General features: G+C 42.0%; 1 protein-coding gene across 1 annotated transcript in view; it reads right to left on the minus strand.

The window, feature by feature from the left end:
• Positions 1-23,071, minus strand: part of LRP1B (LDL receptor related protein 1B) — a 1,021,752-nt gene that overhangs the window by 701,814 nt on the left and 296,867 nt on the right. The window contains exons 4-5 of the mRNA XM_034786032.1: positions 10,052-10,171; positions 8,038-8,166 (exon numbers count right to left, since the gene is read on the minus strand). Of these exons, the coding sequence (XP_034641923.1) occupies positions 8,038-8,166; positions 10,052-10,171 (249 nt within the window). The remainder of the gene's footprint in view (positions 1-8,037; positions 8,167-10,051; positions 10,172-23,071) is intronic.

The following is a 23,071-nucleotide window of genomic DNA, read 5'->3' on the forward strand; positions in this document are numbered from 1 at the left end:
CGTAGTCCTTGGGTGTATTCCGCTGTCAGGTTCACATGTACTCCATGCACCAGAGACAGGAACATTTTTGCTAGCAGCATCTGTTTGTCTGCACTTGCACCCTTCTCCTCCTCGTGTTCTGAACCAGAGGATGTAAGGAGCAATTCGGGCCGACCATCTCTCCATTTCCCTTTTTACCACAGATTGTCCAGGATAATTCTCTATAGTAGAGCGGAAGGAGGAGGGTAGCAGAATAAAGATAAGGACCACATATCTTGAAGAACTCCATTTACTGTACAAGGTAAGTAACCTCTCTTTCTTTTTTGAATGATGGTGACTGACAAGCAGTATTCATTGAGGAGGTGGATGTGAGGAACTCTGTGGTACCAATGACTGGAGGACTGTTGTGCTGAAAGATGCATCTGCTGCAGAATGTTCCAGGGCTTAATGTCTTGTAAAGGTCTGAACAGAACCCCATGTAGCTGCTTTACAGATTTTAGTGAGAGAGATGTCTCGAGGTGAAACGGCTGATGAAACATAAGCTCTAGTTGAGTGAGCCCTCACACTCTGTGGAGGAGGCATGCCTGCTAATTCGTAACCCAACAGAATGCAGCCTGAAATCCATTTGGAAAGTATCTGGGAAGAGATCGCTTCTTCTCTCATCCATTCCACAAGGATACCAAAGGTCTACGTGATTTCCAAAGGATTTGGTTCTTTATAGGTAGAATGCCAACACTCAACAGACATCCAAACAAGGAAGCTTCCTGTCTTTGCTGGTGATGTGCAGCTTTGGGAAGAAGACAGGAAAGTGAATTGTCCAATTCAGATGGAAATCTAAGATTACTTTGGGGGTAAATTTCGATATAATCTCAGTGAAACTTTGTCCCTATGGAAGATTGTGTATTGTGGATCAGCCATAAGGGCCCCCAGTTCACCCACTCTCCTAGCCTAGGTGATGGCCACTAGAAAGACAGGTGACAGGTGAACTAAGAAGCATGAGACTAGGGTTTAAATGGAGCTCTACTTAATGCTGAGAGGACTAAGTGGTGGTTAGGATTTAGCTGGAACACCGAGGTGGCGATGTCATCTGGCTCCTTTTCTCTAGCCTGGTCTGGTCAGGATTAGGTTGACGATGGTCCAGAGTCTCAGGAGACAGTCATGATGGTGATGCTCACTTCAGTAGCCAGTTTTTCCTGCCAAAATCTCTTTAAGGACCCAAAAAGGGAGTAATGCATGGAATAGCACATACTCTCATTATTTTAGGCTTATTATTTGACACACCAATTTTGGTTCCTTAATTTCTGGACCCACATGTTCTTATTTACCAAGCATAATCTTATACAGTCCTTGAGTTAAACCAATAGGCCTTTTTGTTTAGAATAAGTTAGTCTTTCTGGCTTGTTTTCATACCTTTCCCCATCAATTGTTATTCAAAGTTATTGTGACATCTTATGAACTTTCACATATTTTTTACACTTAAGCTCACAGAGTAAATGTGTAGGCCCAATTATCACCACAGATCCCAGGACAGGGTAGGTTTTGTCACAGGAGGAAAGGTTCTAATAAGAACTTTCTGAAAATGAACTATGATAGGGTGGGTGAAGTTGGACTGATTATCAATTGGAGGGTGAGAAATGCTGATAGCAGCTAGGTGCATACAAAGAAGCTAAAGACCTGAGACCTCTAAGGAAGGAAGATATTCTAAAATGAGAGATATCAGAATTTTGGAGGGCTATTTGAAGACACTGACACCAGATAGAAAACCTTTTCAATTTTGCTATGTAGCACTTTTTTTTTTGGTGGGCTCTTTCCTGCTGTTATTAAGGACTGACTGTATCACCTGTGAACATGTCTTTTCTAAGTTTGATGCCCATCCAAATACCAGGTGGAGGGAAGCCAAGTTGGGATGCCTAATCTCGCCTTTTCCTTGTGTCAATAGGTCAGGAAAGGCTGTATCCAAATGCCTGGACATGGTGACATCAGAAAAAATGCTTGACAACCAGAACTGTTGGGGCCATGTCAGGCAATCAGTATGACCAACACTCTCTCTTGCTTGATTTTCCTCAGGATCTGAGGTAAGAGTGGAATGGATGGCAAGGCATAAGTCAGTTGTCCCAACCATGGAACGAGAAATGCATCTCCCCTGAAATCCAGATCTTGAACCATCCTGGACCAGTAGACTGTGAATTTCCTGTATTCCTGGGGGCATGAAGAGGTCCCAAAAGGGGGGTCTCCTTTGTCAATTATCTGTATCACCAAATGGTGGCGCTTCCATTCATGGTTCTTGGAGAAGTATTGAGGCTGTCTGCCAGCATGTTGTGTATTCCCGGGGGGTGTACTACCAAAAGAGTGACTGCCGAATAGTTCCAAAGCTTGACAGCTTCTACACAAAAAGGGATAGACCTTGCTCCCACTTGTTGATGTAGAACACTATTGCCATGTTGTCTCACATCACTTGAACAAGCCAGGCTTGTATGAATGGTAAGAAGCACTTGCAGGCTTTGTGGACTGCTAACAATCTTGGGGAGTCCATGTCCTTGTGCTATGTCTAGAAGGGAGCCTCACTGTGGTAAGGCGGCATCAGAAGGGAGCCTCATTGTGGTAAGGTGGCATCAGTTATCAATTGCTATATATGTACACCATCCATAGGGAAGCTTACAGGCAAGGATGGTGAAGTCAAGGGAAGGGTGTTACATAGGTGCAAGAAGCCCTGTGACCCAAAAAAATAAGACATGAGGAGGCTGGCATTTGTTGAAGTTGAGTGATAAGCTCTTTATGGGTAGTAATCTGTCCAAAGGAAGATATGCTTTGGTACTGAGAGTCCTGAGTTGCTCTGATCAACTATATAGTGTATGTGGGAATTAAAATGGACTTTTCTTTGTTTAAGCGAAGTCCTAATGAGTACAGAAGATTGATCAGGGATAAGGCTGCTGACTGTACTGCCTGACAAGATCATCCCACCAGTAACCAGTTGTTATTGATGTAACTGATGATCCATGGTGGTAAAAGTGGCCTGCTGCAAGGCCAAACAGGGAGCACTCTGTATTGGCAGTGGTTCAGACCTGCTGTGAATCTCAGGAACCTTCCGTGTGCAGGATGGATGGCTGTGTTGAAACTGACATCCTTCATATCAAGAGCTGTGAACCACTTACCTTTGGTCAGTGAAATAATTATTCATGCCAGAATGACCATTCTGAACCTCGATGTGCAGATTAAGACATTTAGTTGTCTGAGAGCTAAGATGGGTCTCCATTCTTCCTTCTTTTTGTGAATGAGGAAACACTTGGAGCAAAATCCCTTTTCCCAATTCCCCATGTGAGGCAGTATCAAAAGCTTTACTAAAGTCAAGATATACCTCATAAAAGATTAGGGTTGGAAGAGACCTCAGGAGGTGATCTAGTCCAAACCCCTGCTCAAAGCAGAACCAACACCAACTAAATCATCCCAGCCAAGGCTTTGTCAAGCCAGGCCTTAAAAACCTCTAAGGATGGAGATTCTACCACCTCCGTACGTAACCCATTCCGGTGCTTCACCAGCCTCCTAGTGAAATAGTGTTTCCTAATATCCAACCTAGACCTTCCCCACTGCAACTTGAGACCATTGTTCCTTGTTCTGTCATCTGCCAACATTGAGAACAGCCGAGCTCCATCCTCTTTGGAACCCTCCTTCAGGTAGTTGAAGGCTGCTATCAAATCCCCCCCTTACTCTTCTCTTCTGCAGACTAAACAAGCCCAGTTCCCTCTCCTCATAAGTCATGCGCCCCACATCTACCATTTCCTCCTATCCGCAAGGCTTGTTACCCTGTCAAAGAAAGCTATCAGGTTGGGAAACACAGTATGGGGAGGAGGTGAGCAGCCCATAGTGGTGAAAGAACAGGTTAAGGATTATTTAGAAAAGCTGGATGTGCACAAGTCCATGGGTCTAGATCTAATGAATCCAAGGGTGCTGAGAGAGTTGGCTGATGTGATTGCACAGCCATTCGCCATTATCTTTGAAAATTTGTGATGATCAGAGGAGGTCCCGGATGATTGGAAAAAGGCAAATATAGTGCCCATATTTAAAAAAGGGAAGAAAGAGAACCGGGGAACTACAGACCAGTCAGCCTCACTTCAGTCTCCGGCAAAATCATGGAGCAGGTCCTCAAGGATCCATTTTGAAGCACTTGGAGGAGAGGAAGGTGATCAGGAACAGTCAACATGGATTCACCAAAGACAAGTCATGCCTGATCAACCTGATTGTCTTCTATGATGAGATAACTGGCTCTGTGGATATGGGGAAAGCGGTGATGTGATATATCTTGACTTTAGCAAAGCTTTTGGTACGGTCTCCCACAGTATTCTTGCAAGCAAGTTAAAGAAGTATGGATGGGATGAATGGTTTGTCGGGCTCAACAGGTAGTGATCAATGGCTCGATGTCTAGTTGGCAGCTAGTATCAAGCAGAGCACCCCAGGGATCGGTCCTGGAGCCGGTTTTGTTCATCATCTTTGTTAATGATCTGGATGATGGGATGAATTACACCTTCAGCAAGTTCGCAGATGATACTAAGCTGGGGGGAGAGGTAGATATGCTGGAGAGTAGAGATAGGGTCCTGAGTGACCTAGACAAATTGGAGGATTGGGCCAAAAGAAATCTGATGCGGTTCAACAAGGACAAGTGCAGAGTCCTGCACTTAGGAAGGAAGAATCCCATGCACCGCTACAGGCTGGAGACTGACTGGCTAAGCAGCAATTCTGCAGAAAAGGAACTGGGGATTACAGTGGACGAGAACTGGAGTATTGCATCCAGTTTTGGTCCCCCCACTACAGAAAGCATGTGGACAAATTGGAGAGAGTCCAGAGGAGGGCAAAGGAAATGATTAGGGGTCTGGGACACATGACATATGAGGAGAGGCTGAGTGAACTGGGGTTATTTAGTCTGCAGAAGAGAAGAGTTAGGGGGGATTTGATAGCAGCCTTCAACTACCTGAAGGCAGGTTCCAAAAAGGAGGGTGGTGAAGCACTGGAATGAGTTACCTAGGGAGGTGGTAGAATCTCCATCCTTAGAGGTTTTTAAGACCTGGCTTGACAAAGCCCTGACTGGGATGATTTAGTTGGTGTTGGTCCTGCTTTGAGCAGGGGGTTGGACTAGATGACCGTCTGAGGTCTCGTCCAACCGTAATCTTCTATGATTCTATGTACACAAAAGTGATCAGCTCCAGACATATTTAAATGAACAGAGCAACATAGCATCTTATTTATGTCCCTTGAAGTAACAATATGATATAATTAATCAAGATGCTGAACATTTAGGCTTAAATAGTGCATAACAGCACACAGCCCAAGTTCTGTCAGTATTAGGGTGGCAGTGATGGAATTCTCTACTTCTGGACACTCTGCTGCCACTACTGCAGTTTGACCCCACTGTACCCTTTCACGGTGGGGGGAGGTGAGGGGATCCTTGAAGCAATGGCTCCTTTGGCTTCACTCTAATGACAGACCCACTGTCAGCTCCTCCTGTACTTGGCAGCTTTGGGCACTGATCTTTGCAAAACTGAGTCTGAGGCTTCATAGTGGGTGCAGATATCAGAGCAGCTCCTCAGAATTCTACTCCTCCCCCGACCTTTGGGCAGCAGAACAGCACGACTGCAGAGGCAGTGGCAGATTTACCCCTTAATAAATTCCTGCCCCAAAGATTATGTGTCAAATTCTGCACTCATTTACAGCAAATCAGGAGTTACTACATTAATCAAATGGAGTTATAAAACAGAGATAAGTGAATCCAAATCCAGCCCACTGTTTTTATTGTATTCCTATTTTGCAGTTTGGTTTAAAGTCAAAATTTGTGAAAGGTGACAGATTTGGGCACTGGAGACTTAATTTGGCTGTGGTCCCTAGAGCACTTAGCAACCCAGGGCATAGCTCCCTCCACTTTGGAGGCACTAAGACACAGGTAGTGCCTCCCTTTCCCGTCATCCCCCCGCCCCCCATGTGGCCTTAGAGGAAAACTACAGACTGGAGCCAGACAGAAACTCCAGGCCATAGGACCAGAAGCAGCCAAAGCTGGTCCTCTGGACATTAACAGAATTGTTTACATTTTTGACAGGACTCGCTCTGCCCTATGCTGATTAACTGTTTACTCAAACCCTCCCCCTCCATCACGTTCTCTCCACACTTCACCCAGAACCTGTCTCCTTACCCCTCTTCCTTTCAGCTTATTCCCTCCTAAATAACCTACCTCACAAAAAAATTGTGGAGCTAACATGCTGTTTGCTGCCACCAATTGTTCATTCTACTTATGTGTTATAACCCTTCCCTCATGATGTCTGTCTGGTCTATTTAGTTGAAAGTTCTTCAGGGCAGAAACTGTCTACTATTCTGCATTTGTCTAGTGCCTAGCAAAATGAGGCCCCATTCTTGGTTGGCCCTTATGCACTACTGTAATAAATACGATTAATAATGAATAATGACTGCAACTCTCCTTGTTTCCACCTGCTAAACAGTATAAAGGAAGCTAAAAATACATCAAATACCTTCCTAATATTACTTTCCAATGTAACCAATTGCTGCAATTGCCAAAGAAATGTTATATAGTCAGTCTGAGAGCAGGTGGTTCATGCAATTGCAAACAGGAAAGCATGTGAGACAATTTCTCTCTATTAAGATGTAGCCCACACAATGAAAGTGTGTTTGGAAATCCTGTTCTGCTTATTCAAAGAACAAGTGCAACAAGGTCAGCAGCAGTATGCATTTCCTCACACTATCTCAGCCTTGACTTGAACTATATTATACAGGTCTCTGTGTTCATTGAAAACTGGTTCTTTGCTGAGTCTGCCAGTAAGGGTAAAAATTGCTGTAAACTATGAGAGAAAGAGAGAGAGAGAAGCATTTCTCTATGAGGAAGTGGCTGAGTGCCCCAGCTTATTTCACATGAGCTACTGAAATACTGACAGATGGCTACCATCGTCAGTCATTACATACTGGGCTGTATTTATACTATAGGTCAAAGACTCATCTCATTATCAGTCCTGGAGCCATCTACCTTCCCCAGTCCTGAACTGTTTTTACTGTATCAGATGCAACTCCTGTTATGTCCCACCGAAATAACATTTTTTTTATGGAGAGAGTTGAGAAGAATATTAAAATAGTTTTTCTCTGTACGGAGTTGCTTGTATCAGATTACCTATTTTTTTTAATCTATAACCATGCTATGTGGATCAATACAAAACTTTAAGTTTCAAGTCTTACTTTTTGAGCTCATCAATATTTTAAATCGTAACTCTCAGTGGTACTAAAATAAGAACACAAGTATGTAGTTTCTTTGCCATAGTGTCTGCTAGTTTTAGCTTCAAAAACACAGCATCTGCCAACTGACAGAAAAATACACATTTGTTTCCTCTAGATTTCCACATATCGACATAAAATATACCTTTATAATAGGATTTGGTCATTATATATGTTGAACAAATTGTAGGAGAAAATAAGAATAGGTTGCTGAGTCAATACACTGACTAGGGAAATACTTTGTTCAATTTGTCTTCATTAAACAGAATTCACTAATTCCCTTAACTGCTTAATTTATTATTGGTAATGAAAATATGCATTAATTAACCAATAAGGCATAATGTGAATATGAAGATCTTCAAATCAACTCACTGGGATGTTGCACGGAGCAAGGCAGAGGCTCATGTCTCTAATATCCCAAGGGTATAATTACCTCATGATAATTTCTCTGACACCCAGGTTGTCTCAGGGAGGTGGGGTTTATGTGGAAATTGTATGTATTAAGATGAAAGAGGGAATTGGCAGCTCCACTAATCTTGACTGAATAAAGTAGCTTGCATAACTATATTTACCCCTTCAGAAAGGTTTCTAGGTAATCAGAATCCTCCTTCAAAAGTGTTTTGTAATAATCCATGACAATGGATTATTACATGGATTTACATAACATGGATTTTTTTTCTAGATTTCTAACAATGGATCACTGTATTCAAGGAAAATCCATCTCTACTATGTAGAGAAAGGCAGACCCAGAGAACTTTAAGAAATCATTCTTATAATGTATAAAAAAATTAAACTTACCATTTTTGGCCTTGCAAGATTTGTTGTCAGGCTGAAGTACATAACCCTCCACACAGCTACATGCATATGATCCATCTGTATTCATACAGGTTTGGCTACAGGTTCCATACACATTACATTCATCTAAATCTAAAAGATACATTGAAATAATATGCAAGTAAGAGCCCCCACTTAAGAGTAAAATCTTGGGTGTGAGTGCAAAATTCACCCCCTAAACAACATTATAAAAGCAAGGGTAAACCCTCTACAGATAGATTTTTATTTTTTCGCATTGTTTTCAGCCACAATCTTATCTGAGCAGTCTGCTGATGAAACTATGCCATTAACCAAACAGAAGGCCAGTAGTTAACACTGCAAGGCTAGCGGCTATCCAGCTTGAAAATTAAAGGCCTTCAAATGATCAATGAGTAACATAACAATTAGGGAACCACTGGGGTTATTGCTGCCACCAGAGACCACTTCCACCTGTACTATATGTAAGCATTTAAAATCTCCATTGACTATGAATGAAGCAGCGTTTCAACAGAGGAAATAACTGAATATGCATGTCAACTCATTCATGTTAGGAAACTATTTTAAATGGTTTAAGCTCTTTAGTGGAATCTTCAGCTTCTACCTATAACTGTCAACAACGTTATAAAAAACCTCAAACAACTCAAATGTCCAAGGAAAGAAATAAAAATGCAGGATCAAATTCTCAGCTAATGTAAATTGGCATAGTTCTATTACAGATAACCAAGATATGCAAATTTACAGCAGCTGAGAATCTAGCCAAAAATCATATTAAAGAAAAAAGTCCCAACAACTTGCTAATGAAATTATTGTATCTATTTTTTCCAAATATTACAAAACACAAACCCAGAGATCAGAAGACACACATATAAGAAATTACATTTATGCAGAATAATTCTGTTAAAGTGGGGAGGAGGAATGATAGCCAGCAAGTACATTAATAAAGAGATGGGAAAACCCTATCTACTTATGAAGAGAAAAAAATGTTGGGAAATAGAAATTCATATATTGCTGGAATAGAAAAGGAATATCAATTTCAATCTAAACTTCACAGGCAGAAACCTATTAAAAGGCAAGTGCAAAACTAAGCTATATGATTGAGGTTTTTTTTCATGGATCAAACTCTGACCCAGGTTTACATGGATGTAAGGGGTATCATATCCCCAAATGGCTCACAAGGTTTCAGAGAATGTTCAGGAGAGGGAGGCTCAGAGATGCTTAGAAAGGAGGCAGCTCATGCAGATGCAGATGAGCTCCAGGCCTGTCTGAGCAGCCCTAGACAGATCTTAATACTCTTTCTCCTCACATTGTAGGCACAGGAGGGTAGAAAGGATCAGCAGGGATGTCCTGACTGTCATCCTTCTGGATTGGAGTGCTGGCGGGGCCACAACCCAGTTTAGATTGCTATGAGATTACACAAGTGGTCCTTTGAAATGCTCGTCCATCTTCACTACCTGATGCACAAAGCTCATTCTGTTTCATTGGCTGATTATGAGTCATAAGTGTGAGCATTGGGGGAGGGGGGGAGGCGAGAGGCAAGAGATCTTTGATCTCATTCTCAAGATTCTGACTGGACTGCCATATACAGTAGTTGGCTCAGATGGAATCACAGCTTCCACCCATAGAGACACATTTGTCTCTGATGTAAACACCAGAGAGGGACCTTCAGGTCTTTCTGTAAATTTTGCTGTGCTTCACAACTTATAGTAAATTTCTAAAAAGATGCTACTTCCATTGAGAAGATACACCTGGCACGTCAAATATAAATGTGATTCTAGCCAAACAGCAGTAGCAAATGTGGGAACTCACTAACACTGTACCTAATTACCTTACATGCCTTGTTTTGAGTAAATATAATTTAACCATCTGTTTATACCATTCTAAAACCAAATTTAGGATCAGATCCTGCAAGAAGCTCTGCAAAGATGCCATTGTTCACCTTCATGTAGCTTCTTGCAAGACTGGGGCCGTATTCTTAGAGAAGGTGACATTTCCTAGTTACCTTTGCAGTTTCTTCCATCATCGCCTACTTCATATCCATCCTCACAGTAACAGCCGGTGCCATTCCTTGAAATACTACATTTGTATTGGCAATTCATCTGTTGGCATTTGGGTAATAATTCTGTAAAAAAAAAAAGTTTAGAAGAAAATTTTACTAGAGGATAAACCTTAGTTTTGATTATTCCTAGACCACAACTCATATATGGAGGAAAAAATCAACACCGTTTGCAGTAAATGCTGCTCTTGGGAATTTATTTATGATACTAAGTACATTGTGAAAAGCTTTGCATTTTCAGCAAAATAATAAAATAAAATTGTTATTCTATATTCTATCAAAAGCTACTATATGCTTTATTATTGTCTAGGTGTATTATCACTCTGTTCAGGCCTCCAATTTTGCACATTAGTTATGTTCAGTCAAAGCAACATTTTTGTTTAAAATACTTCTGTTATATTAAATTATTTTTTCAAAAACAGCCAAATGTTTGAGAGAGATTTCAACATCCATGCTTTTCCTATCTGTCACATAAATTGATTTTCTATCTTTTGAGAACTTGTTTTGATTTACTGATGCATGTATAACCTTCACAGCAATCAATGTGAATAGATTCTGTTTTAATAATTTATTTGCTATCGGCATGTAATGTTGGACAAACAGTGAATATAATATATTTCATTACTACTGAACTCTTTCATAGAAATCTACTGCTGGAGCAATATTAAGTATATGCCATCTGGACAAAACAAGAGTCATAGTACTAAAGGCTTGAAACAGAAGCAACATGGTAGAAACAGCCATTGTAGTAATTATTTCTTGTAAGACTCAGATTTGCAGAAACAAACAAACAAACAAAAACCCCAAACTAGCCTCACCCCAAATTGGATGAAGTGTCTAGAAAATTTTGCTTTTTAACACAGGGTGTTTTAATGAATTGTGACAGGTTTTTTCTCTTCCTGAGGGAAAATAAGAAATGGGTTGGTAGACTGCAGTCTAGAGGATTTGATCTTTTCAAAATCTGTAGATATTTTCCACAATTCAAGTCTATCTGAGTGCTGCAGGGGGACTGCAAAATAAGCTCCAAATGGATAGAGAAAATTCAGTTTGGGGACCAGTTTAAAGTAATTGGGCATATCCGTGAGAAAGAAACCTGGCTATAGTTTAACACTTGGGGTCTTTACAAATGGTTAGTTGAAGTCAGCCTTAATCCATATAATCATTATTAGTGGGGGTCTATTTGTCTTGAAGAAAGGAGTAAACAGTTTTGTTTGAGGACTGAATTTTCTCTTAGGGTGTTCCATTTTAATTTCGTAGCTGCTAGGCCCTCCATCAGGGTGTGACAGTTATATTTTGGGAGAGAATTGAATGTGACTGGCACATGACATTATGACTCATAATAATGCAACTATTAGCGAGAGAGGTTTTATTATTTTAAAAACAAAAACATAGTTCTCAAAATAATTAGAGGGTCTTTCCTATAGTTTTTAATCGTGCAAAATTAATGGACTGACTTGCTGCTGAAAAGTTGTCCCTTGTCACAATCTGTATACTTTTCAAATGTTCTCTGTGTGATTTCCCTATTTCTTTTGTAATAGGAGAATTACATTTTTTTGGCTGCAGTTTCTTTTGTTGGATCCCTGTTCCTAGTCTGTTCCTGAATTTATTTTGTCTTTCCAATAACTAGCCCATATTTGGACCTTAAACAATAAACCTTCCCTTAAGATGACTTGAAATGGAACTGTTCTCTGAGATAGGGAACTAGAGGCAAGGCCGATTATATGTATGTTTATTTAAAATTACATTCTGAATGAAATTAACATATACATGTCATTTGCAAAATAAGTATGGATTAAGCAACTTTCCAACATATATTTTTCCTCCTCAAATATTTCTCTTATCCTACACAAATAATAGCTATAATTACCAGAGGATGACTATTTAACTTACAAACTGGATTTGGATTGTTTGCACTGTTCCCATAAAGGGGTACAGAGCCTTGAAATGAATAGTGCTGACCAACTCTGTAGCCAGCTGAGACTGCTGGAAAAAGGCAAAAATAAATTGGCAGTTGAATTCCACTGGCTGACAGTGACTGAAAACACATGGTGACTTAATCTATCTATGACTTGTTTGCATACTACTCATAATTTTCTGCCTGAGTGAGTCCACATCTAATATCATCACTATAATACACGTAAAGATTTTAACAAAAATACCCTTACATTTTCTAGTAAATAGAATTCAAATATTGTGAATTAACCAACTGACTGAAAAATGTTTTTATTCACACAACCCTGCTCTCATTCTTTCTACTCTTCTTTTTGTTTCTCTCACTCTCTCCTAATAGCTTTCTCAGTCTCCTCATTCTTCTGTCTTCTTCATGGCACCCTCTGCACTTGGAACAGGCAACTACTTAGCAATGCCAAATGCCTCCTTTCTCTTTTTCAAATCACTCCTTAAAGCCCATTTCTGTCTGCGTATTATCTGACCATATGCAAAATCATTACAATTATTTTCCTTAAAAGAAAATGTCTCAAGTCTGAGTGCCAATGATGGTTTCCACATATGTTGAATTTCCTGAACTTGAGACAGGTGCCAGAAGAACAGCGTGGGAAAACAAACAAACAAACAAGAAAATTTTACCATCAGTGAAAACAGACCAGATCACAAAAAGAAACATTTTTCATTCTTGCCCCAAATTTTAGGCTAAACCAAAAATCAGTTCTCTCAGGCAGAATGAGACCCAGGGCCGGCTCCAGGCACCAGCTTGGCAAGCAGGTGCTTGGGGTGGCCACTCCGGAGATCGCGATCGCCGCTTTTTATTTATTTATTTTTTTCCCCCTAGGCTGCCTGGGGCGGCAAAAACCCTGGAGCCGGCCCTGATGAGACCTAGTGCAAAATCCAGTGAAAACAATAGCAATCTTTCTATTGACTTCCGTAGGCTTTGTATTAGGTCCATAGTCAAGAAGGATCAAATTCTGCCCTGATTTACACCCTGTACAAAGTCATTTGAAACCTTGGTCTTGTTCTAGATATGTGACAAGGCAGAACTCATCTGGAGAGTTAAGAAAGGAGTTTTAGCCTGAACTCTGACTTTCCTTGCTCTGTGGTTCACTACATGTTAATTTAATTTAAATAAACACCTTTGTAGGGTTTTATTTTTCTTATTTTAAGTTAGCAATTTTAAAAGTAGAAAATATAAATGATAAACATTAAGTTCTAGAGGGGTCAAGCTTTCTTCAAATGACATATTTTATTTTTTTCCTTTCTTCATGGGACCCTTGCCTGCATTAGAGGCGGACAGACTACAAATATTTATTTCGAAAATTCAAAGGATTTACAGGTTAGTTGGTTGATTAGTTCTCATACTGTCACTTGGGCAACACAGAGATCACCAAACATGTTTTGTGCCTACATGATGTTCTGTCCTGTGCCAAATCTGGAGCTTATGGGGTAGGATGTCTGTGAGGAAAAGGTGTCTGTTGATGCCATCCAGCCATCATGTTTTAGGCCTTCCTGAGGGTCTCTTCAGTCCTGCTGTCTTTGGGTCAAAATCAAATATGATTCTTGCAGTGAAGTTGGTGGGCATTTGACGGCATCGGGCAACCATTTGAAAGAGTGGGACCTGGTTAGCTACAAAATGGATCTCATCATTGAACTTGAATTTGTAACATTTGATGTTTTTGATTATTTGGAGATGCTTCATCTGAATGGTATCCAACTTCCTTCAAACTTGACAGTTTCAGTCCCATATGTCAAAATACTGACCATCAAAGCATTATATGTCCTCAGCTTCATCTCTTTACTTATCAGAGTGTTTGGTTTGTGAAAGACATTCTTATTGAGGTGTCCCATTCCTGATGATGCTTTTGCAGTGTGGGCTTCAAATTCTCTCTCAAGCCTGCCTGTAATATTGACAACATTTCGTAGATAGGTGAAATCACCAACAATCTTCAATGGGTGTTCACACTATAGGATGCTACAGCCCAGCACCATGTTCAAAATCACTGAATGGATGGATTTTACTTTTACCGCAATTAATTTGCAGGCTGATTTTTGCCGCTGAGGTTTTCAAGGCTTCAGGTATCACAACCAGCTCATCCACTGATTCAACAAGTAGTGCTATGTTGTCAGCAAAATCAATGTCAGTGAGGTTCTTATCATATGCCTAAAATTCATTTACTTAGACCCTGGTCAAGCATGTAATCTATGACAGTATTAAAGGCTTCTGGAGCAGCAACACACCCTTGTCAAGTGTCCAACTGAATTCAGAAGAAGGCAGTTCCTTTCCCATTTACAAGAAGTTAACTTGAGGAGTCATCAAATAGGAAACAGAACATTCTACAGAGTCTGTCAGGGAGACTTTCCAGTTTCAAGATCAGCCAGAGTGATTCCCTATCAGAGTCAAATGCAGACTTGATATCCACAAATGCAGTGTGAATGGGGTGTTTGGACTTTTGTGCCTTCTTGATAAACTGGCACACTCTGAAGATTTGCTTTGTCATAGAATGACCAGGAGTTAAGCCAGCTTCTTGTGGTCTTCTCTTGCTCCTAAAGATATCAGTAGCTCTAGCCAACAAGACAGAAGCAAAAACTTTACCTGAGACAGATAGAAGGGTAATGCCTCAATAATTACAACAGTCTCATTTGCTGCCTTTACATTTCTAAAGCTGTAAAAAATGTCTTTTTGCACTCAGACAAGACCAACTCTATTCTCCAGATTATATTGAACACCATCTGCAGCCAAAAAAGAATAGCTGATTCAGAGGCTATTTTAGCAGTGCACCAGGAATTCCATAGATTTTTGCCACATTATTTCCCTTAAGTTTCTTTATAATTCTGTGGGTTTTGTTGATAGTACATTCACCAGGATCATTTTTATTTCAGGGTCCAAAGAAATTGGGGGTATGTTTATATTATGACTGAAATGTTCACGCTAGTGTGCCATGCACTCCACTTCTGTATTGATTAGCTGACTAGAACTGAAGTAGAGCGCACCGAGTGAATGACTTTCTCATCAGTGAGGTTGTCCAAGTGTTTATACAAGAAGGTGACATCACTCCTGGCAGAAGCTTCCTCAAGTGCCATGGCTTTGGCTTCCATAAAAACTCTGTAGTCAGCATGTACTGTTTTATTACAAATGCCATTTAGTTTATGATATATGACCATATCACCTCTCAAATGAGCCATATGATGCTGTTTGATTATGTTTAAGATATTAATGGAGACTAAGGGCTTCTTGGCTCTTATTTTGGGACCAATGACGGTCATAGCAAAATCGATTATCTGGGACCTGAAGTCCATCCAGGTGGATTCAGCATCAATATACTCTGGCATGGTCTCAAACCTGTTTGAGATTTGAATTGCATAACAGTTTTGAATACTATAGATTTTTAGGTTAGATCATTTGAATTTTGGTAACCCAATCATTGCTTTGCCTGTGCTTTTTAATCTAAGTTGCAGAAACTAATTAGTGGTCTGTGTTACTGAGCTCAACAGACCAATAAGTTCTGCAGTTACTGATGGATAATTTCCAAACATGAGAGATTATAATGTAATTAATCTTCTTTATTTAGCCATCATTACTCGACAAAGTAAATTGGTGAATTCACTTCTTCTTTAATTTACAGGAAAGTGGGCTAGGTATTTTCAATACATTACCCCCAAATTACCCAAATTTATTTTCTTTTATATTTTAAAGGGCAAATTCTACCCCGTTCTACATGCCTGTGTAAGATCTCAGACACAGTGGAACTAATGCAGTTCTGCTACCCAGGAAGAAAAAGCTGGATGTCAAAAAGCCATAATTGCATATCATGGAGCACAACTTCATGGAGGCTTTCCGTTTGTAACCTATAGGCTAGGAAGTACCAGGGATGAATAACTGCCAGAAGCTACTCTAGCTACTAGCTCCCACAGAACATGGCTCCTCAGACTTGGTGTGAGTGACAGGATTTTGCCCTCAGGGTCCAATCCTGCTTTCACTGAAATCAAATGGACTTTTGCCATCGTCTTTAACAGGAGTTGACATTTCTTTAACTTAAGGTAAAATAGTATCCTCAGGTACAATTGCATTGATATGGGATTGCTTCCCACTGAGTTCACATTCAGCCCAGCATAGCCCATTGCAATTAATAGCCTCTGTTTATTCCATATGGTTTACTGCTCATTGCATTGCAGAAACTCATGGATCTAACTTCTGTGCATAGCCATGATCTGTAAAACCCTTCCTAGGAAATCAGATCTATCCCAATGCTGCATTGACACAGTTAAGATCAGCAAGGATGCTTGAGTTGGATCACCCAGGATAAAAGAGAAGGGAGAACATTTTCTAAGAAATCCCATTCCTTTTGTATGCTCTTCTCCACTCTCTATTAGCCCAAAGTAGCCCACACCTGAAGACATTCCGAGTATGCTGCAAAGGCCCATGTGTCTGAGTGATCACTGGTAGAGAGCTGAGGTAGTCGAGTTGGGATTTGGATTTTAGGGGAAAGTGTGGTGAGAGAGTTTTGATCACATTGAGTCTGATTAATAGTGAGTAGTATGAGGTGTAGTGAGGCTAGAGAGTAAGGCAAAAATGCTGCTGCTTTAATTGAATTTGCTTAATAATTTCAATGTGTTGTGTTTTAATTCTATGCCAATGGTCCTCAGAGTCACGGAGAGTTGAAGTGTTTGTATCTAAATAAATACATGAATACAAATAAAATGAATAGAATAAATGTCATTCATCCTCCTGACTGCTACTCAGGTGACACTAGCAAGGTAAAAGTTAAATTGATTGAGCATAACACAGAGCATGTAGTTCAAGGTAATAATCAGAGCAAAGTTGCCTGTAAGCCACTTAGGCACTGTAGGGATTCTGAGCTGCTCCAGAGATGAAAACTACTCTAATTTTCCACAGCCTTCAAGAGCCACTCCACAGTCTGGAGAAGCTCAGAGGATCCAGAAGTGTTGTGTGGTACAGAAACTGCTATTGTCCTCAGGACACACTCTGTAGAAAGCTGCTTATGGCTGTCCAATGCTGTGCCTATGCAGGAGGAATTCTCCCTGGCACAGTTCCACAAGAGTGACTTATAGGGGCCAGGGTGGAGAACAGAATCTGTCCTGTTATTATACATATATTTTATTGTAATTAGAATTGATTCTGGTGGGGGAGAAGGAGAGCTCAGAGGGAGTGAGGGGGTAGAAAACATGGTAAATGTATCTAGAGCTGATTGAGGACTTTATATTTTATACCATCAATCATCCTATTTATACCTTGCTTGCATCCAAGTCTTGTGACATGTTATACCAACTAGCAGTTGTCCTGGAGGGAGCTAACTAGTTAGCAACCACCAGAGAACCCTTAAATTAACATCAGTGGTATTTAACCAAATGGGTCTAAGAAGCCATGGTAATATTCATATATTTTTTGTATTCACATACTAATTTTCCTTCCCCAAAATAACTAGAATGTTTTGCCTGTATGCACAGCTGCAGTGACTAGGTCTCTTAATCTCTGTGTAACACTTTTGTGCCAGAGAACATCTATACAAGTTCTCCTGGCAATTCTTCTATTGAATCTAGCAAAGGTCAGCTGCTTTATTTTGTCTGGGTATGGAAGGAATCCATAAGTGAAAAAGTTTGCTGCATGCATCATAACATCTATTTACCCTTGCTGTTGTTTTCCCTTCTTCTTTACTAGTACCTTTTTTCTTCTTCATTATACATCAATGATGCTGAAAACCTTTCACAAAAATTTAGTAATTTACCCAAGGTATTTTTAGCTAATTAATGGGACACTAGTGCAGCACTTTAAAGCCTATCTTTCCTAACTGAGTGATAACTCACTAAAATACCAGTGAAGGCAATAATTATCACTTTAATAAGAGCAATATATGATTTTTCTTATATACTTATGTTCAATTTGGCATGTCCAACGTGGCAAGGGATGGATTAGGGATGGAAATAATCCCATTGGTTAACAGATAGGAGGCAATAGTTTAGATATTCTAGAAAGAAAAATTAAATAGCTGGAGACCAGGAGCCTGATTCTCCACTGCATTTCATTATGATTTAGTAACATTTTACACCTACTTTGCACCAGGGCAAATGGCAGAGGAGTGTAAGTTCCAAAGAGAGCTCTGTTAGGACAAAATCCTGCCCCTCCACCTCCAAATCTCTACCACAAGCAAACAAAACCCAAAATTTGGCAAAACCATGGCAATTCTGGGAAAGGAAGGGGCTAAGCTGTTTAGAAAGTTGTACAGGGGAGCTGTACAGCTACCATAGAAATCCACTGCGTGGGACTCTGTGTCACAGAATTTGGGCTCAATCGTGGCCAATGAGATGGTGCAGGATTTTGTGAAAGTGGCAGGAGAATAGGATTAGTGTAGCCAGTGGTTCCCTGAATTGCACAGAACCACTGGCCACAAACTCTGATTGACTGTGCATGCCCACAGTGGGCTACAGCAGCTACTGGAGTCTGTGAACTAGCTACATAATTGGCCTATGCCCTGCACCGGGTTTTGTATGAAGGGAGCCAAGTGGGAGGAAGGAGGGATTTGATTCCTCTGCTCATATATGATTGTTTTGTGCAAAGTCTATGGAGGTGGAGTTGAACATTTTATCTTAAAACGAGACGAGTCCAATGAGGTACTTACAGGAGCATGTTGTTAAATTTCTACCACCTAACTAAAAGGAAAATTAGAACAATTTCCTTGCTTTTGAAGGAATTTAATACTTCCCTAGATATTGCTTAATTATTCCAGAGATGATGATGCATCCTTCAGGCTCATAACAACACTTCTGAAGAACTCTTTAAAAAAAAGTGTGCAACAAATAGCACCAACTGTCAGTTTTAAAAACAAAACACATTGCTCAAGGGAGAATATCCTTGATCGCCCCCATTTCGAACTGCTCACTGAAACACTGTTTTAATATAATGGATTTTTTTTCTAGGAACAGAGTAAAAACTATTTTAGTGTGCTTAATACAAGTTTAGTTCCCATAGGGTTTAATCTCCTTGTATGGAGACTCTTATTGCAGTTTAAGGATACTTTATAGCACGTTAACTTGAATCTATTCCTTATCAACTTAAGTTAAATGGATATAAGGCATGTGTGAACTGAAATGAGAGTGTCCACACGAGGAGGTTGCACTGATTTCACTAAGTTAGTTTCTAAACCAATTTAGTTAAATGAGTAAAAAAATGTTCATGTAGAAAAGGCTTTTACTGAAGGGGGAAAACAAATGAATAGATTCCACAGTCCCTAACCTCTCCTTGCATTGTGCAAACAGTGGCAGACAGTATATACTAGAGTTCAAAGGAGACAATGTTCATTAGAATCCTTTGTTAAAATATTGGCACCACATCCTTGGTTAGACCCCATTTCCCTCATATTGCCAACTTGTGATCTTTTCATCACAAGTTTTACAATATTTGGTATTTTTATTAAATATTAATAATATTATTAAACTCCTGCTATGTGAGAATTCCAGCTCTCATTAAAAAAAAAAAAATTCTAGCCCTATCTTGTTGCAGAGAAAAATCTGAAAATGTGATCCCTAAAGGCTGAAAAACTGAAAGGCAAATAAAAAGAACCAACTCTGTTGTGCTGTAGAAAGGTGCTAATGACTGCCATCAGGGGGGTTTGTGTCCAAAGAAAATCATAGCTCCCATTAAAGCCAACGGGCATGTCAAACTCTCTTTTAGGCTCAACAAAAGGTGCAATAAAGCCACAATTATGTAGTCAAGAACACCTGCAGACAGTGAGGGTTACCATCCAAAGAGCTACACTACATCAGCATCCTTTCGTCTGCGAGAGATGGTGGGAATTGCAGCCTATGATGTAGATGGTTTGCAATGTCTCATGTGACAGAATAGTTCAATCTGAGATTTGCATGATCTTTGGCAGTTGTTGCAAACATATTTATCTTGGTTGGGAGCTACTTGCTTCCAACTGGTTCTTTTCTCTTAAAGCTGTAGGAGCCATTCCTTTTGTGGACTTTGATGCTCTGGAGACTTGTTACGATCACTTGCCAAGGTTTTCCCATCAGTCAGGATCAATTCCAAATTCCTTCATATCTTGCATTTGTCTTTATAGCAAAGCTTCGGGCATCCTGTTGTTCTTGTTCCCTCTGATAGCTCCCCATATAACATGTTCTTGGGTGTGCATCCATCTTCCAACCTACTCAGATGGTCCAGCCAGCGCAGTAGTCTTTGCTTGAGCAGGGCTATCACACTTGGTAAATTTACCCTTTGAAGAACCTCTGTGTTGGTGACTTTATCTTGCTATTTGATGTCAAAACTAAGCCAGGGGTTTCTGTGGTTTAAGGCTGTGTGGTGTAGGAGGGGGCAAGCCAGCAGAAGGAGTGTGACTATGTCTCTTCAGCCCAGGAAGAACAGACACTTTCCCTAAAGCCTGGTTCAAGCCCTTTTCTTCAGGACTTCAGCTTAATTTCTTCCAAACAACACCAATTCAGCATGCAACTCTTTCTCCAAGCCACATGCCAGGGCCTGTCACAAAAGCTATTTAATGATTAGTGGAACTGGAGTCAAAGGACCCATATTCCCTAGAGGGACTGTTATTGATGGGACACCAGTGAAAACTTGGAGGAAGGCAGGGGAGTAGGGCCAACAGCTACTCAGCCACATAGAGCAGTTCACAGGGTTTAATAAAGTACTACTTGTTTACCTGAACTTGCATTCAGCCTCACTCTTTGTGAATGAAACAAAAGCTGACTTCCTGTAGCTCTCCACATCAACTGCCCTAAGCGTTGGCTTTTATAATCACCTGATCTCCAGCTGATAAGTCTCAACTAGGAGATAGCTGATCTGCCACAAGTGACAAAGGTCCCAAATCCCTCTAAAGGGCCAGCCAACCTGTGACAGTGTCCCTGAAGGGAAGCAAAATGACAGAGCTTTGGGGGCTCAGAAGGGTATATCCACAAAGCGGGGGTTTGGCCTAAGCCAGGGGTCTAAAACATGTGGCCCGTGGGGTTCTTTCATGCGGCCCGCCAAGCTCCCCATGCCCCCCGCCTGCACGCCCCTCTGCCTACCCCGTGGTGCCACGAGCACTGCACCGCTCCCTGAAGCGGCTGGAACTATGTCCCTGCAGCCCCGTGTGTGTGTGGGGGGAAAATAGAGGGTTCCATGCTCTCACTTCCAGGCACTGCTCCCCTCAGCTCCCATTGGCCGGGAATGGGGAACCGCGGCCAATGGGAGCTTTGGGGGAGGTACCTGGAGGAGTAAGAGCAGCACAATGCACCGTTCCCCTCCCTCCCACCCCCCGGGACTCCAGCTGCTTCCTGGAGCAGAGCGGAGCAGAGCGGGGCCAGGGTAGGCAGGCAGCCTGGGAGCCTGCCCCCCCAGAGCCATTCTAGGTAAGCAGCGCCGGGCCGGAGCCTGCACCCCGCACCGCAACCCCTGTCTGGAGCCCCCTGCCACATCCCATACCCCAACTCCCTGCCCTGAGCCCCCTGCCACACACTGCACCCCACTGCTGCACCCCTCACCCCTCCTGCACCCCACACCCCAACTCCCTGCCCTGAGCCCCCTGCCGTGCCCTGCACACCTCCTGCACCTCAACTCCCTGCCCTGAGCCCCAATCACACCCCGCACCCCTCTTTCACCCAACCCCCTGTCCGGAGCCCCCTGCCACATCCCACACCCTCCCACACCCCAACTTCCTGCCCTGAGCCCCCTGCCACACCCTGTACTCAACCCCCTGCTGCACTCCTCACCCCTCCTGCACCCCACACCTCAATTCCCTGCCCTGAGCCCCCTGCCATACCCTGCACACCTTCTGCACCTCAACTCCCTGCCCTGAGCCCCCATTACACCCCACACCCCTCCTGCATCCCCTGGGGGCAGGGAGGGGGGCAGAGTTGGGGTGAGGACTTTGGGGAAGGGGTTGGAATGGGGGCAGGGAAGGGGCGGGGCAAGGACAGGGCCTCATGAAAGGGGTGGAGTGGGGGCGGGGCTGGGCTGGGGGCAGCAAGGGGTGGGTGTCAGTGATGCGGCCCTTGGGTTCTCATGCGGCCCTCATGGTCATTTGAGTTTGAGATCCCTGGCTTAGAGCCCTGCCCCTCAAAGGGGGTTAGGGCCTAACTTTAGACCAGCCTAATTTGGGATTCACAGCCATGACCCCTCTCCCAGAGTTAGGTGCTTAAATCAGGTCAGCCTTTTTTCGCAAACAAATGGAGGAGTAGGAATGGGGTCCTGCTGCCCCTGCCTCCCAAATACCCAGTTGCTCAGTGGTTAGGGCATTCACCTGAGATGTGGGACCAGTGTTCAAATTCCCAGTCTGCCTGATCCGTAGCAGGGACTTCAACCCACATCTCCTAACATACAAATGAATGCACTAACCACCTCTACAACAAAAAGGTTTTTGAGCAGGAATTGATCTAGTGGGTGCACTGTTAATCAGCCTCTGAGAATGTCTCCTGGATTGGGGCCCACAGGTGAGAGGGGTGAGGGAACACCTAGTTTGAGAATCTCTCCAGAGTTTAGGCACTGAACACCTTGGAGACATAAAGTTCAACAAGGACAAGTGCAGAGTCCTGCACTTAAGATGGAAGAATCCCATGCACTGCTACAGACTAGGGACCGAGTGGATAGGCAGCAGTTCTGCAGAAAAGGATCTAGGGGTTTCAGTGGACGAGAAGCTGGATATGAGTCAACAGTGTGTCCTTGTTGCCAACAAGGCTAATGGCATTTTGGGCTGTATAAGTAGGAGCATTGCCAGCAGATCGAGGGACATGATCATTCCCTTCTATTCGGCATTGGTGAGGCCTCATCTGGAGTACTGTGTCCAGTTGGGGGCCCCACACTACAAGAAGGATGTGGAAAAATTGGAAAAATGATTAGGGGGCTGGAGCACATGATTTATGAGGAGAGGCTGAGGGAACTAGGATTATTTAGTCTGCAGAAGAGAAGAACGAGGGGGGATTTGATAGCTGCTTTCAACTACCTGAAAGGGGGTTCGAAAGAGGATGGATCTAGACTATTCTCAGTGGTACCAGATGACAGAACAAGGAGTA

Source organism: Trachemys scripta, chromosome 11, assembly GCF_013100865.1.
Source record: "Trachemys scripta elegans isolate TJP31775 chromosome 11, CAS_Tse_1.0, whole genome shotgun sequence".
Classification (NCBI taxonomy): Eukaryota; Metazoa; Chordata; order Testudines; family Emydidae; genus Trachemys; species Trachemys scripta.